General features: G+C 35.5%; 2 protein-coding genes across 4 annotated transcripts in view; both read left to right on the top strand.

Moving 5' to 3' along the window:
- The window catches only part of LOC100366886 (protein O-linked-mannose beta-1,2-N-acetylglucosaminyltransferase 1-like), a 156,811-nt gene that overhangs the window by 125,271 nt on the left and 16,003 nt on the right, over positions 1-15,537 (top strand). For all 3 annotated transcript variants that reach the window (XM_085503057.1, XM_085503058.1, XM_085503059.1), the window contains 7 exons: positions 11,895-11,991; positions 12,855-12,988; positions 13,521-13,700; positions 13,840-13,957; positions 14,061-14,159; positions 14,267-14,394; positions 14,683-14,785. In XM_085503057.1, coding sequence (XP_085359183.1) covers positions 11,895-11,991; positions 12,855-12,988; positions 13,521-13,700; positions 13,840-13,957; positions 14,061-14,159; positions 14,267-14,394; positions 14,683-14,785 — 859 coding nt within the window. The remainder of the gene's footprint in view (positions 1-11,894; positions 11,992-12,854; positions 12,989-13,520; positions 13,701-13,839; positions 13,958-14,060; positions 14,160-14,266; positions 14,395-14,682; positions 14,786-15,537) is intronic.
- LOC100367039 (uncharacterized) lies at positions 2,528-4,897 on the top strand. Its single transcript, XM_002741841.3, has 2 exons — positions 2,528-2,606; positions 3,673-4,897. Exon 2 carries the CDS (start codon positions 3,703-3,705, stop codon positions 4,891-4,893), a length of 1,191 nt encoding a protein of 396 aa, XP_002741887.1. The 5' UTR covers positions 2,528-2,606; positions 3,673-3,702; the 3' UTR covers positions 4,894-4,897.

Genomic DNA, 15,537 nt, shown 5'->3' with positions numbered 1-15,537 from the left:
CTCAACCCTAGGCAGTATGCAGATCTTTCAGTTAGAGAGTTACTGGTTAATTTTATTGCAAACAATTCTTTTTCCTGACGAGTATTATTTTTGTAATCATAGCATCAATAGGTCTCCACTTCATGAGAGGTGAGTGTCTGAAATTGTGTGCATATAAAAGCAGTAAAACATAAAACTGCAAAAACTGTGGAATAATGTGATCGATAATATTCCATGACTAATTGTTACCCTTTCATTTGGATCCTACTCCTGGTATTGAGGTATGCGAGAGACATGGCAAAGCAGCATTTTGTGAAAAATAAACCAAAGAAAATATTATTATTTTTTCTTCTGAAAAACCAGACATTATAATGTCTATTTTTAAAAACATTTATACCTGCCGTAAATGTTTGTAATTCAGATAAAACATTCACTGTAATAAAAGCAATATACTGATATGGATGAATTCATCCCAGACATATTTGATGATGTTGAGATTATAAATGTTGTATTTTATGAGCAATTCTCAGATCTCAAAGATAAAACCACCTTCATGTTTCAATGGCATACATAAAAAGTGTTTTTCAAAGTGAATTAAATGCTCGAACATGAGGAATAAATGATGACTGTATATGTTGTACCGCAAACTAACCCAGTGTCCAGATGTTCAGTTTTGTGAGGTCTGTGCTGCAGACTGACCCAGTGTTCAGATGTTCAGTTTTGTGAGGTCTGTGCTGCAGACTGACCCAGTGTTCAGATGTTCAGTTTTGTGAGGTCTGTGCTGCAGACTGACCCAGTGTTCAGATGTTCAGATTTGTGAGGTCTGTGCTGCAGACTGACCCAGTGTTCAGATGTTCAGTTTTGTGAGGTATGTGCAGCAGACTGACCCAGTGTTCAGATGTTCAGTTTTGTGAGGTCTGTGCTGCAGACTGACCCAGTGTTCAGATGTTCAGTTTTGTGAGGTCTGTGCTGCAGACTGACCCAGTGTTCAGATGTTCAGTTTTGTGAGGTCTGTGCTGCAGACTGACCCAGTGTTCAGATGTTCAGATTTGTGAGGTCTGTGCTGCAGACTGACCCAGTGTTCAGATGTTCAGTTTTGTGAGGTATGTGCAGCAGACTGACCCAGTGTTCAGATGTTCAGTTTTGTGAAGTCTGTGCTGCAGACTGACCCAGTGTTCAGATGTTCAGTTTTGTGAGGTCTGTGCTGCAGACTGACCCAGTGTTCAGATGTTCAGTTTTGTGAGGTCTGTGCTGCAGACTGACCCAGTGTTCAGATGTTCAGTTTTGTGAGGTATGTGCAGCAGACTGACCCAGTGACCAGATGTTCAGTTTTGTGAGGTACATGTATGTGCTGCAGACTGACCCAGTGTTCAGATGTTCAGTTTTGTGAGGTATGTGCAGCAGACTGACCCAGTGACCAGATGTTCAGTTTTGTGAGGTCTGTGCTGCAGACTGACCCAGTGTTCAGATGTTCAGTTTTGTGAGGTCTGTGCTGCAGACTGACCCAGTGTTCAGATGTTCAGTTTTGTGGGGTACATGTATGTGCAGCAGACTGACCCAGTGTCCAGATGTTCAGTTTTGTGAGGTCTGTGCTGCAGACTGACCCAGTGTTCAGATGTTCAGTTTTGTGAGGTATGTGCAGCAGACTGACCCAGTGTTCAGATGTTCAGTTTTGTGAGGTCTGTGCTGCAGACTGACCCAGTGTTCAGATGTTCAGTTTTGTGAGGTATGTGCAGCAGAATGACCCACTGTTTAGATGTTCAGTTTTGTGAGGTCTGTGCAGCAGACTGACCCAGTGTTCAGATGTTCAGTTTTGTGAGGTCTGTGCTGCAAACTGACCCAGTGTTCAGATGTTCAGTTTTGTGAGGTATGTGCAGCAGACTGACCCAGTGTTCAGATGTTCAGTTTTGTGAGGTCTGTGCTGCAGACTGACCCAGTGTTCAGATGTTCAGTTTTGTGAGGTCTGTGCTGCAGACTGACCCAGTGTTCAGATGTTCAGTTTTGTGAGGTATGTGCAGCAGACTGACCCAGTGTTCAGATGTTCACTTTTGTGAGGTCTGTGCTGCAGACTGACCCAGTGTTCAGATGTTCAGTTTTGTGAGGTCTGTGCAGAAGACTGACCCAGTGTTCAGATGTTCAGTTTTGTGAGGTCTGTGCTGCAGACTGACCCAGTGTTCAGATGTTCAGTTTTGTGAGGTCTGTGCAGCAGACTGACCCAGTGTTCAGATGTTCAGTTTTGTGTGGTTCATCAGTGTGTAGTGTATACTGTATTTTGTGTACTGTATTGATAATATATGGTAAAATTATTCCTTTTAGAATGATATCCCCTCCTCAAATAAAGCACATTGTTTTCAAATGATCCTTCCCTGAAATGCCTCAACACAACACCCCAGATAGTAAAAATGATTATTGATATCACATGATAAACATATGCTCCTTTGATAATTGAAAAGTGTTCTTTACAACCAGATGGTATCTAAGTTATTCTAATGTAGATTCAATTTAAACCAGATCATCCTGTCTACAAGGCCGTAATAATAAACATTGTCATGTGGCATAGAGTGTTTTACTGATATAGCTGCTGTGTTATGGCCAGACATTATTTTACTATTTTGATTTATATCGAGGTAGGATATTTCCATGAATATTTCATTTATTTGTTTTACATAGCTGATATCTTCACTACAATAACTCAAATTGAATAGTCCCACTTGCAATGCAGGGAAAGCTTGAATGCATATTGTTACTAGTAACATTCCCAACCTATATATTCAGTCATACAATCTCTATACATTTAGTGTATGTACCGTATCCAGGATTGGCTGTGTGCACATATTTTTTTTAACTGTTGATAAATATAATATATATAAATATAATTAAATATATTCATATTTTCACACAAGGCTGTATAATTTGCATAATCCATTATTGGCTCTATCTGGTTAAGTCAAATTAAATGTTCATTGGGCTGGTAGGATAAGGATTAAATTATAACATTAAGCCAGGAACACTAGGTATTGTAAACCTAATTGATTGGAGGAGAGTCAAGTTATTGGTAACCATGGCAATAAATTTAATAGGTGAATATTAATAATAGTGTTCATATAGTGTTTGTTCATGCATGTTCTATCCTCTATTTGTCATTCTCGTGACGTTAGATGTTTTTCGAAATTTACTAAAAAATTAAAGATTAAATTAGTAAATTACATTATGATATACATGTACATGTGTTTGCAATTTTTGTTTTCAATTCAAAATCACATTGTATTAACGATAAAAAAATCCATAGAGCAGTCAGGCTGTCATCAGGTTGACATTGTAAGTTACACAAGTGTATACATGAATTTATGAGAATTAAAATGATTGATGTGCATGTGTCATATAATTTGATAATTTATGATTTAAACTGATGTGTTAAACAGTATCTTTGCTGTCAGTGTCAGTGGTATATTTCAAACTAGACAACAATATTATTCATATACATATGGCATTTTAATCAATATTCTGACTAATCTGAGTAATGGAATATGTGATAATTTTAATAATTTAACGCTGGCTTCACATCATGGGTACCCTGGTTGTCAATATGTACGCTGACTTCACATTATGTGGTGATTTGCTGACCACTCTGGGTTCTGTTGACCTAATGGATATTCCTCCTGTGTTGACTTCTATCCCTGTGGTTCTTCACAGGCGATCTGATGTTGAGGATACTACTTTGAAATGGGGACCAGCCACAGAAACAAACGTGAAAAGAGGAAAGCGAGTCCTGAAAAGAAAATACGAGGTAATCAAGATGAGAAGAAGGTCAGAAACATGGAAACGAGACATTTTATTTGGATTGGTTTCCTGGTAATCGCTGCAGTAATTGTTATGTGGACGTACTGTGTTGCAGAAAATGACCAATCGCGAAACTTGGACGAACTTTTGAAATATTACAACGTCACTCATTCACTTTCGAAAATAGACAGAAGATCAAAGTTAAGTTTACAAGAATATATGGATGTGTATGATGCAAAATTTCCAGTGTTGATCACCGATGTTGTGCCATTATGGCCAGCGTTTAATTGGACAAAGGATTTTTTTCTGAAGAATTATGGTGGTGTTAAAGTCACAGTAAAAACAGTAGAAGGTGATTTGTCTAAGGCTGAGAGTCTGGCATTACCGATCAGCATGTTCATTCAGAAATCGCATAGTGGGTCGTTCCAAACATGGACGTATCTTGAAGATGAAATGTTCATAACTCAACGACCAGAGCTTTTGAATGATATCGGGAAGGTAGCTTATTTAGAAGAGGATTATTTTGAACTGTTTCCTGCTGAGATAAAACCTTGGAACGCGATGTTATTGTGGGGAAGTGTGTACTCACGGTCGCCATTACATATAGACCCTTACAACTGGACAGGAACTAATGCTGTATTAATGGGAACTAAACGGTGGAAAATGTACCCACCGGGACAGGATGATTATCTTTATGTTATCAATGATCAAAAATCAGGATTCCCCCTTGACTGTTATAAATACAACAGTCCAATTGATGCTTATGACGTAAATTTGGATAAATATCCTAAATTTCAAAAAACAAAATGGTTAGAATTCGACCAATATGCTGGTGAGTTGTTACTGATCCCGACAGGTTGGTTTCATCAAGCTTTTAACGTAGAGGAAACTATGGCAATAAGCAGTCAGGTCATGAATACAAATAACTATAAAATTGTTCTTGAGGAAATTCTCAAAGCCGGTAATTTTGATGACATTAATTTGCCTATTGATTATGCTTCCTTGTTGCCGGAGAAACAGGTGGAAACTCTGATGTCTGTGTTGCCGGGGAAAATATTGGAAAAAGGCAGACAAGTGACTGAGAGTGTTTTGAATCAATTGAAATATGATGAGCTATATCAGCAGCAAGGCTAAGTAAACAAAAAATATTTTAAATCTACATACTTGTTGCAAGTAGAAACTGGAAGAATTGTTCTCTGACATTGATGACATGTACTCTAAATGTGATTATGACATTTCGCTAATGACATTTATTTGCAATTAACAATTTTACCAAATCTCCCCCCCCCCCAATGTAAAATGTTCATAACACAATTTTACCAAATCCCCCCTCAATGTAAAATGTTCATAACACAATTTCACCAAATCTCCCCCCTCAATGTAAAATGTTCATAACACAATTTTACCAAATCTCCTCCCTCAATGTAAAATGTTCATAACACAATTTTACCAAATCTCCCCCCTCAATGTAAAATGTTCATAACACAATTTTACCAAATCTCCCCCTCAATGTAAAATGTTCATAACACAATTTTACCAAATCTCCTCCCTCAATGTAAAATGTTCATAACACAATTTTACCAAATCTCCCCCCTCAATGTAAAATGTTCATAACACAATTTTACCAAATCTCCCCCCTCAATGTAAAATGTTCATAACACAATTTTACCAAATCTCCCCCCTCAATGTAAAATGTTCATAACACAATTTTACCAAATCTCCCCACTCAATGTAAAATGTTCATAACACAATTTTACCAAATCTCCCCCCTCAATGTAAAATGTTCATAACACAATTTTACCAAATCTCCCCCCTCAATGTAAAATGTTCATAACACAATTTTACCAAATCTCCCCCCTCAATGTAAAATGTTCATAACACAATTTTACCAAATCTCCCCCCCCCCCCAATGTAAAATGTTCATAACACAATTTTACCAAATCCCCCCCCCCAATGTAAAATGTTCATAACCCAATTTTCAGAGATTTGCATCTGCAATTCACAACAATGTACAATATAAGTATTATAGCTCTGACATCATATGTTACAATATGTCATCATTGAGTTATTTTACACTGGGTATCTGCATCCTAACTTTTTTGAAATGTGAATTCCAAATATGGAATGATTAATCATTTCAACTCCTATGTAGATTAATAAAAATACTCAAATCTTGTGATATCAATTCATTAATCCATCTATTATCGTGGTAAGCATTCTGAAATCATCATATCTTGTTCTAGATTCATATTAGATTAAACAAGATGGGATTAGATTAAACAAGATGGGATTAGATTAAACAAGATGGGATTAGATTAAACAAGATGGGATTAGATTCAATTGTATTACGTATTTATATGTATGTTACCATAGAGACTTTACTACCAATAAAAGCACATCTTCAATAGAATAGAGCAAATACTGTAAATTAAACTTCATCAACTTGTTCAGCATGCTAGTTTTCAGAAGCAATATCTGTGTTTACAGTAATTTCAAATAAATAGTATGGCATTGTTAGTACTGATTTAAGTTTTAGTCTGCCTGGTGATTTTTGGGAAAACATCACAGTTTTCAGACTTGCAGATGAATGTTCATACTCAAAACAAACTCACACACCCAATCAATAGTTGTTGAGATAATATGCATGCAGAATGCAATACAGCAAATAATGTAGATGGGATACATTTTACAGAAAATACTGTCTGAAAACTGAACATGGTTATTGAATGAATGAATTTTGACTGCAAATGATTTCAAGCTAGTTTTTGACTGTTCTTTTTTTTAAATTTAAACGGTCAGTCAGCATTGGTTTTGTGGTACATCATACACCTATGATAGTGTTGCCATCAGACTCTCTCTGTGATCATATTCTTATTTTTACTAATGAACACTGGAATATTAAATTGAATCTTTCAATAAATCTATAAAATGACTCAATTTTAAGAAATATTAATGCATCTAATGTAATGAAGTAATAATATAAGTTGATTCTTCATCATTTGTGATTACATTCTTCATATTGGCGCCATTCAGTGATTGTGATTACAAAATAATTACCTGAATAAATAAAGCAAATTAAATTACTCCATACAAAGTACATGCATCTCTTATATTGTATTTGCTCTATTTAGAACTACATATCCAGTTGAGGCAATGTGCTGCATTTGTCATAAATTATTTTTTGTTATATCACTATTAATCTTTATTGGCCTTGTATCCTTATCACAATTTTGATTCTTGTGTACTATATGAGGTTATTACGAGAATACCGCAAAGTATGCACAAAGGCAGTATGGTGATCGTATCGACAGATGTATAGTAGAGGTTGATGCATTCCCATACTGCCTGAATGCATATTTTGCGGTATTCCTAACCTTATTAAATTATACGGTACATTGTTTTGTGGCTTGTGGTGATAATTTAACATATTAATTAACAGCTCAAAACGAGGAGTGTGCTCAGTGACAGGATTCTATTTTTATCACACGTTGATGTTAGTTCTTTGTCTGAAGTAAACAAAACAAAGTGTAAATCTGCCACACAAATTCAAATAAGAACGTGTCTAAGCACTTTCAACATATTACGGACGAGTGTTAGGTGTATAATAAAATTTAAAAAAAATAAGTTAACTACAAAGTACAACAATTCACCTAGTTACAGTTGCCCACAGTCTCAGCATCTTGTCTGGGTTCAAACATCCAGATGTTACTGCATACACCCAGTTGTTATCTCATACACCCAGTTGTTACCTTATACACCCGGTTATTATCTCATACACCCATTTGTTACCTCATGCACCCAGTTGTTACCTCATGCACCCAGTTGTTACCTTATACACCCAGTTGTTATCTCATATACTCAGTTGTTATCTCATACACCCAGTTGTTACCTCATACACCCAGTTGTTACCTCATACACCCAGTTGTTACCTCATACACCCAGTTGTTACCTCATACACCCAGTTGTTACCTCATGCACCCGTTTGTTACCTCATGCACCCGTTTGTTACCTCATGCACCGTTTGTTACCTCATGCACCCAGTTGTTACCTCATGCACCCAGTTGTTACCTTATACACCCAGTTGTTACCTCATACACCCAGTTGTTTCCTTATACACCCAGTTGTTATCTCATACACCCAGTTGTTACCTCATGCACCCATTTGTTACCTCATGCACCCAGTTGTTACCTCATGCACCCAGTTGTTACCTCATGCACCCAGTTGTTACCTTATACACCCAGTTGTTATCTCATACACCCAGTTGTTACCTCATACACCCAGTTGTTACCTCATGCACCCAGTTGTTACCTCATGCACCCAGTTGTTACCTTATACACCCAGTTGTTATCTCATATACCCAGTTGTTACCTTATACACCCAGTTGTTATCTCATATACTCAGTTGTTACCTCATACACCCAGTTGTTATCTCATATACTCAGTTGTTATCTCATACACCCAGTTGTTATCTCATACACCCATTTGTTACCTTATACACCCAGTTGTTATCTCATATACCCAGTTGTTACCTTATACACCCAGTTGTTATCTCATATACTCAGTTGTTACCTCGTACACCCAGTTGTTATCTCATATACTCAGTTGTTATCTCATACACCCAGTTGTTATCTCATATACCCAGTTATTACCTCATGCACCCAGTTGTTATCTCATGCACCCAGTTGTTACCTTATACACCCAGTTGTTATCTCATATACCCAGTTGTTACCTTATACACCCAGTTGTTATCTCATATACTCAGTTGTTACCTCATACACCCAGTTGTTACCTTATACACCCAGTTGTTACCTCATACACCCAGTTGTTACCTTATACACCCAGTTGTTACCTTATACACCCAGTTGTTACCTCATACACCCAGTTGTTACCTTATATACCCAGTTGTTACCTCATGCACCCAGTTGTTACCTCATACACCCAGTTGTTACCTCATACACCCAGTTGTTACCTTATACACCCAGTTGTTATCTCATACACCCAGTTGTTATCTCATACACCCATTTGTTACCTTATACACCCAGTTGTTATCTCATATACTCAGTTGTTACCTCATACACCCAGTTGTTACCTTATACACCCAGTTGTTACCTCATACACCCAGTTGTTACCTTATACACCCAGTTGTTATCTCATACACCCAGTTGTTATCTCATATACCCAGTTGTTACCTCATGCACCCAGTTGTTATCTCATGCACCCAGTTGTTACCTTATACACCCAGTTGTTATCTCATATACCCAGTTGTTACCTTATACACCCAGTTGTTATCTCATATACTCAGTTGTTACCTCATACACCCAGTTGTTATCTCATATACTCAGTTGTTATCTCATGCACCCAGTTGTTACCTTATACACCCAGTTGTTACCTCATACACCCAGTTGTTACCTTATACACCCAATTGTTATCTCATACACCCAGTTGTTACCTCATGCACCCATTTGTTACCTCATGCACCCAGTTGTTACCTCATGCACCCAGTTGTTACCTCATGCACCCAGTTACATTATACACCCAGTTGTTATCTCATACACCCAGTTGTTACCTCATACACCCAGTTGTTACCTCATGCACCCAGTTGTTACCTCATGCACCCAGTTGTTACCTCATGCACCCAGTTGTTACCTTATACACCCAGTTGTTATCTCATATACTCAGTTGTTACCTTATACACCCAGTTGTTATCTCATATACTCAGTTGTTACCTCATACACCCAGTTGTTATCTCATATACTCAGTTGTTATCTCATACACCCAGTTGTTATCTCATACACCCAGTTGTTACCTCATACACCCAGTTGTTACCTCATGCACCCAGTTGTTACCTTATACACCCAGTTGTTATCTCATATACTCAGTTGTTACCTCATGCACCCAGTTGTTACCTTATACACCCAGTTGTTATCTCATACACCCAGTTGTTACCTCATACACCCAGTTGTTACCACTGAGTTCATTAGTTGCATGTATTGTATTTGTATTATTTGGAGTACATCTCTAATGGAGCCACACATTGCAATTTGTCTTTTATATGGAGCTCCTGCTTTAAAAATAGATTTTATTTTATCGTCTTTCATTGGCAACAATCACTCTCTCTGGTGAAAATACTTGTTTTAAAATTTAGTACTTGTATGATACTTGCTTGCTAAGTAGTGTTTAACAGAAAACCACTCAATTTTACAATGAAAATGCAGATTAAATATAACAGGATATTATTTTAGTCAAAGAAATGCTAATTTTCAAATTTAGTCAAAATACTGTATTTATATTGAAATATTAAATGTCTAATCTGAATTCCTTGAAGTATTAGATTGTCAGTCGGTTAGGGTTAAAGTTCATCTAAAAAAAGAATTGTAGCAAATAACCAACTACGTACTGCTCAGAATACAAACACAGTTTTTGCAAATCGTTCATGCGAGAATTCTCAAGGATAAATGTGTTTTTTCTCTCTCAGTGACTTACTTGTTTTGATTAATTACAAGCATATGGGTAGACAAGTAAATGATTAGGAGGTTAGGGGGTTAACAATAGAGTAGGAGTTCATGCTGAATTGTATAGAACTGTTGTCTGAAAAACAACAAGGAATATTCTGTGTCTGGGACCAGTGGGTACAGTTCAACTTGACAACAGCTTGCTATGTACTAGTGCAGTTCACCTTAACAACAGGTTACTGTATACTATAATATAGTTAACCTTGACAACTGGTTACTATGACAACAGGTTGCTGTGTATATTGGAAGTCAAGGAATGTAATGAAGTTGATGTCTAATACAAATGTGTATAAAATAACCAAAATCTGAAAATGGCACAGTAGCACCCCCATGCAGTGTTATATAGCGCCCTCATACTTTATTACAGCACCCTCATATACTGTTACCATGCCCTCATTACGACAATGCTGTGTAGCACCCACATGCAGTGTTATTGTATCATGAAATGTTAGTGTTCGCATACACTGTCACAGCGCCCTCATACAGTGTTATGGCTCCCTTGTTACGTTATAGTAAACACATACAATCTTATGTAGCCTGATATAGTGTAATAAACACTCATACAGTGTTATATCAAGTATACAGTACTGTAATAAACACTCATACAGTGTTATATCAAGTATACAGTACTGTAATAAACACTCATACAGTGTTATATCAAATATACAGTACTGTAATAAACACTCATACAGTGTTATATCAAATATACAGTACTGTAATAAACACTCATACAGTGTTATATCAAGTATACAGTACTGTAATAAACACTCATACAGTGTTATGTCAAATATACAGTACTGTAATAAACACTCATACAGTGTTATATCAAGTATACAGTACTGTAATAAACACTCATAGTGTTATATCAAGTATACAGTACTGTAATAAACACTCATAGTGTTATATCAAGTATACAGTACTGTAATAAACACTCATACAGTGTTATATCAAATATACAGTACTGTAATAAACACTCATACAGTGTTATATCAAGTATACAGTACTGTAATAAACACTCATACAGTGTTATATCAAGTATACAGTACTGTAATAAACACTCATACAGTGTTATATCAAGTATACAGTACTGTAATAAACACTCATACAGTGTTATATCAAGTATACAGTACTGTAATGAACACTCATACAGTGTTATATCAAATATACAGTACTGTAATAAACACTCATACAGTGTTATGTCAAATATACACTACTGTAATAAACACTCATACAGTGTTATATCAAATATACACTACTGTAATAAACACTCATACAGTGTTATATCAAATATACACTACTGTAATAAACACTCATACAGTGTTATATCAAATATACACTACTGTAATAAACACTCATACAGTGTTATATCAAATATACACTACTGTAATAAACACTCATACAGTGTTATATCAAATATACAGTACTGTAATAAACACTCATACAGTGTTATATCAAATATACAGTACTGTAATAAACACTCATACAGTGTTATATCAAGTATACAGTACTGTAATAAACACTCATACAGTGTTATATCAAGTATACAGTACTGTAGTTCATTAGTATAATACATTCATTATAATACATTATGTTTAATTGTTGATTTTTCTTTCCTCTGTTATAGCTTTTATTGGTAGTGGTGCTAGTAGTAACAGTAATTATTAATATTTTATTTATTTTGGATACTGGAAGAAAGCTTAGAGAGCAAAAGGATTATGAAGGTAGGCATCAAATTTCATTAAATTTTGTTGAACAATTATAAAATTTATCTTTCTGTTTGTATCTCGCTCACAGTGGGAAAGGTTTGTTGCATTCAGTTGCTATGGGAACCAAGTTCTGACACCAATCAACAAATATATACTATACATATGATAGATTGTGACCATTCAAATTAACCTAAAATTACACAGTGTGCAAATTGAAATGCAAGCATTTTGAAATCAGAATTAGGTTTCATTACAAACAGAGAAATATTCACTATTCATTAATTTTAGGAAATTTAGTGTCCAATAAAACTTCTCATATTCACTGGGTTTTAATTTATCACACTTTGTTATGATAACACATTCAAATGTGGCATTTTAGTTTAATAAATGATTTTTATTTTATTTTTAAACAATTTTATTCAATTGTTTATGATGTGTGGCTTAATCGCCCAGCATCAGCGAGACTGCAGGTTAGAATTCTGTAGTGAAAAAACAAATGCCAGAATATGGTGTTCAGTTGAATAAGACATGAAAACTGTTTGTCCCCAGTGCACATAAATAAACGTGGTATCCTCATATAGTAGTGTATTGCCGTGGGATGGGTATGCTGCCTTTGAGTTACAGTAATTGAGGATACCTTGGCCTCTCAGAAAAAACACCTTAATTGTTTGTCCAATATAATAATATTAATAATAATAAGTGTTTGTAAAATTGCTACCCCACAAGGCTTCCAAACATTTTTATTAATTTTGAGTCCAATGAGTAGGTAGTAAGTATCCTTCAGATGATTGTGAGGTTTGTTACTGCAGAAATAATAAAATAATTAAAAATTCACTAAAACCAAATAACGATGTAATGTTGTCATTGTATTATTTCAGAGGATGTGGGTAGAGATCTTAACTCATTGAGTAAAGAAGGGGAATCAGATTTATTAAATAATTTACCACGAAGTCTGGAAATAGAAGTCATATCAAGTGCAAGTCATGTGTCTGTGTCTGTGGATGGCACAAAGGTATGTCAATATTTGGTGAACCAAAGCCATTGAAACTCAGACTCAAAATGTAGTTGAATGAAGTAATTAATGTTGTAATTAGAAGTGCATGTGCTTACATAAATCACAGAGGTGTGTAAATCGTTTTCAGTCTACACCGGGTATGAGCTAAGATTTGAGCTACGGTATTCTGGTTTGTTTGCATATCGGCTAGTCCTAATTGTGTACTGATGCATGAGAGGAATCAGTGGTTAGTGTGAGCAAACGCACTCCTAAACTTGTTAAGAATATAAATCTCAATGTCAAACTTTTAGTTTTGTGAATAATATATAACAATAATTTTTTTTAATTTTTTTTTATAGTTTTATTATAAAAAAAAAATATGTAATAAAAAAAATTAAATTAAAATATCTGATATTTAATGTACAATACATCAGATTTTAATCAGATTTGTTTAATATTAATGCTGTGTTAGAGAATATTAAGTAAAACCTTGACAGGAATTTTGTTAACAAGTCAAATCAACTTATTCACAAAATCACTTTTGTTTCAGATTCTTCAAGATGAATTAAAAGATAAGGGAAGGGGAATCCATATACTTGTATTACATCAGGGTTCAGGTAGTATAATGGCACAGAGGGTATTTGATACATATTCAGCACATGAAGATGAAGCTATGGTGTTATTTCTCAACATGGTTTCTGATGGAAGAATACTTATATTTACAATTAAGGTATTGTAGTGAAAATTGAAATTAACATAATACTAAAATTTATGAAGTAGAAAAATGCAACATACCCTTTCGTGTTATTGTAAAATACAAACATACTCTTCTGTGTTACTGTAAAATACAAACATAACTTTGTTTTCAGGATGAAGGTACCTTTCAAATGAAAAAGCCAGCGCGTAGTTTACTAAAAGTTCTTGGGAGTACCAAAGCTGATATGCTGGGATGGAGAGACACATGGGCGATGGTCACACAAAAACAAGGTATGTTATAGCGCCCTCTTGAATGACTGAGTCTTGCCTTTGTTTTTTTACTGTCATTATTAAAAAAAGGAAGTTATGTCAACACAATGTTGTTCTATTTCAGGTAAATTTTATGCTGAAGAGCACAACAAAGCACCTGATCTCGCCAGTTGGGGGTCACCAATTATACTTAAAACAGTGGTTCATTTAACGACAATAGAAGGTATGATTATCTACAGTTCCCAAGAATTCAGTTGTACCATACTTTCTTTTCTTGTTTGTTTTTTGACCTTCTGAATTTTAACACATCTCATAACCTTTCTCTTTCAGAGACTGAATGTAACTGGCCGGATACCGATGTAAATCGAAGGCGTCAGGCATTCTGTAGTCGAGTAGAAGGATACGGCAGCCTTTGTAGTTGTACAGACCCAGCACCAATTGACATGAGTCCAGAATATGTAAGTGATCTTTGTGTTTCATCCCCTGATTCTGATTGGTTCTCTTCTATAAGCGAAGCAGAAAAAACTTAGATGTTGATTTTAGTTATGTTAATTTTTTTATTGTTCCCTAGTTGGATATAAATGATTAATTGTTTGCAGAACACTGTTCCCCATGCAAGAAACAAATCATAGAATAGATTACTCTTTATTATTGCCTCTTGAAATGCATACATAAATCACCTTTGTAATGAATACGTATTATGTTCTGATTCGTTGAAGTAATCATCATTTCTGATTATTTTGCAGCTTAAAGACAATAAAGTATATGATGTACCAGTGACAATTATTGCGAGCAATCGACCCAATTATTTGTATAGAATGTTGAGATCATTGTTGTCTGCACAAGGAGGTGAGTTGACTGTCAAAATCCATACAAACCGAGTCATTGATAATGCTATTTGCATAAAAGTCATATAATGTTGTTGAATAAACCATAGACCCTAGAAACCTCTGAATAAATTATGTTTTTTTAAACAAGACAATATAATAAAGCAGATATAGCATTCTAACATACCGTACTCATCCTACTTATTACTCAGGGTACTCTACTCACAAAACATGTTTTAATGGGGTGGGTGCTTAATCATATACCCTACTTATCACTCAGGGTACTCTACTCACAAAACATGTTTTAATAGGGTGGGTGCTTAATAATATACCCTACTTATCACTCAGGGTACTCTACTCACAAAACATGTTTTAATAGGGTGGGTGCTTAATCATATACCCTACTTATCACTCAGGGTACTCTACTCACAAAACATGTTTTAATAGGGTGGGTGCTTAATCATATACCCTACTTATTACTCAGGGTACTCTACTCACAAAACATGTTTTAAGGGGGTGGGTGCTTAATCATATACCCTACTTATCACTCAGGGTACTCTACTCACAAAACATGTTTTAATAGGGTGGGTGCTTAATCATATACCCTACTTATCACTCAGGGTACTCTACTCACAAAACATGTTTTAATAGGGTGGGTGCTTAATCATATACCCTACTTATTACTCAGGGTACTCTACTCACAAAACATGTTTTAAGGGGGTGGGTGCTTAATCATATACCCTACTTATCACTCAGGGTACTCTACTCACAAAA

This window comes from Saccoglossus kowalevskii, chromosome 9 (assembly GCF_978046115.1).
Source record: "Saccoglossus kowalevskii chromosome 9, keSacKowa6.1, whole genome shotgun sequence".
Classification (NCBI taxonomy): domain Eukaryota; kingdom Metazoa; phylum Hemichordata; class Enteropneusta; family Harrimaniidae; genus Saccoglossus; species Saccoglossus kowalevskii.
The sequence above is the reverse complement of the archived record's forward strand: the minus strand, read 5'-3'. Positions and strand labels throughout refer to the sequence as shown.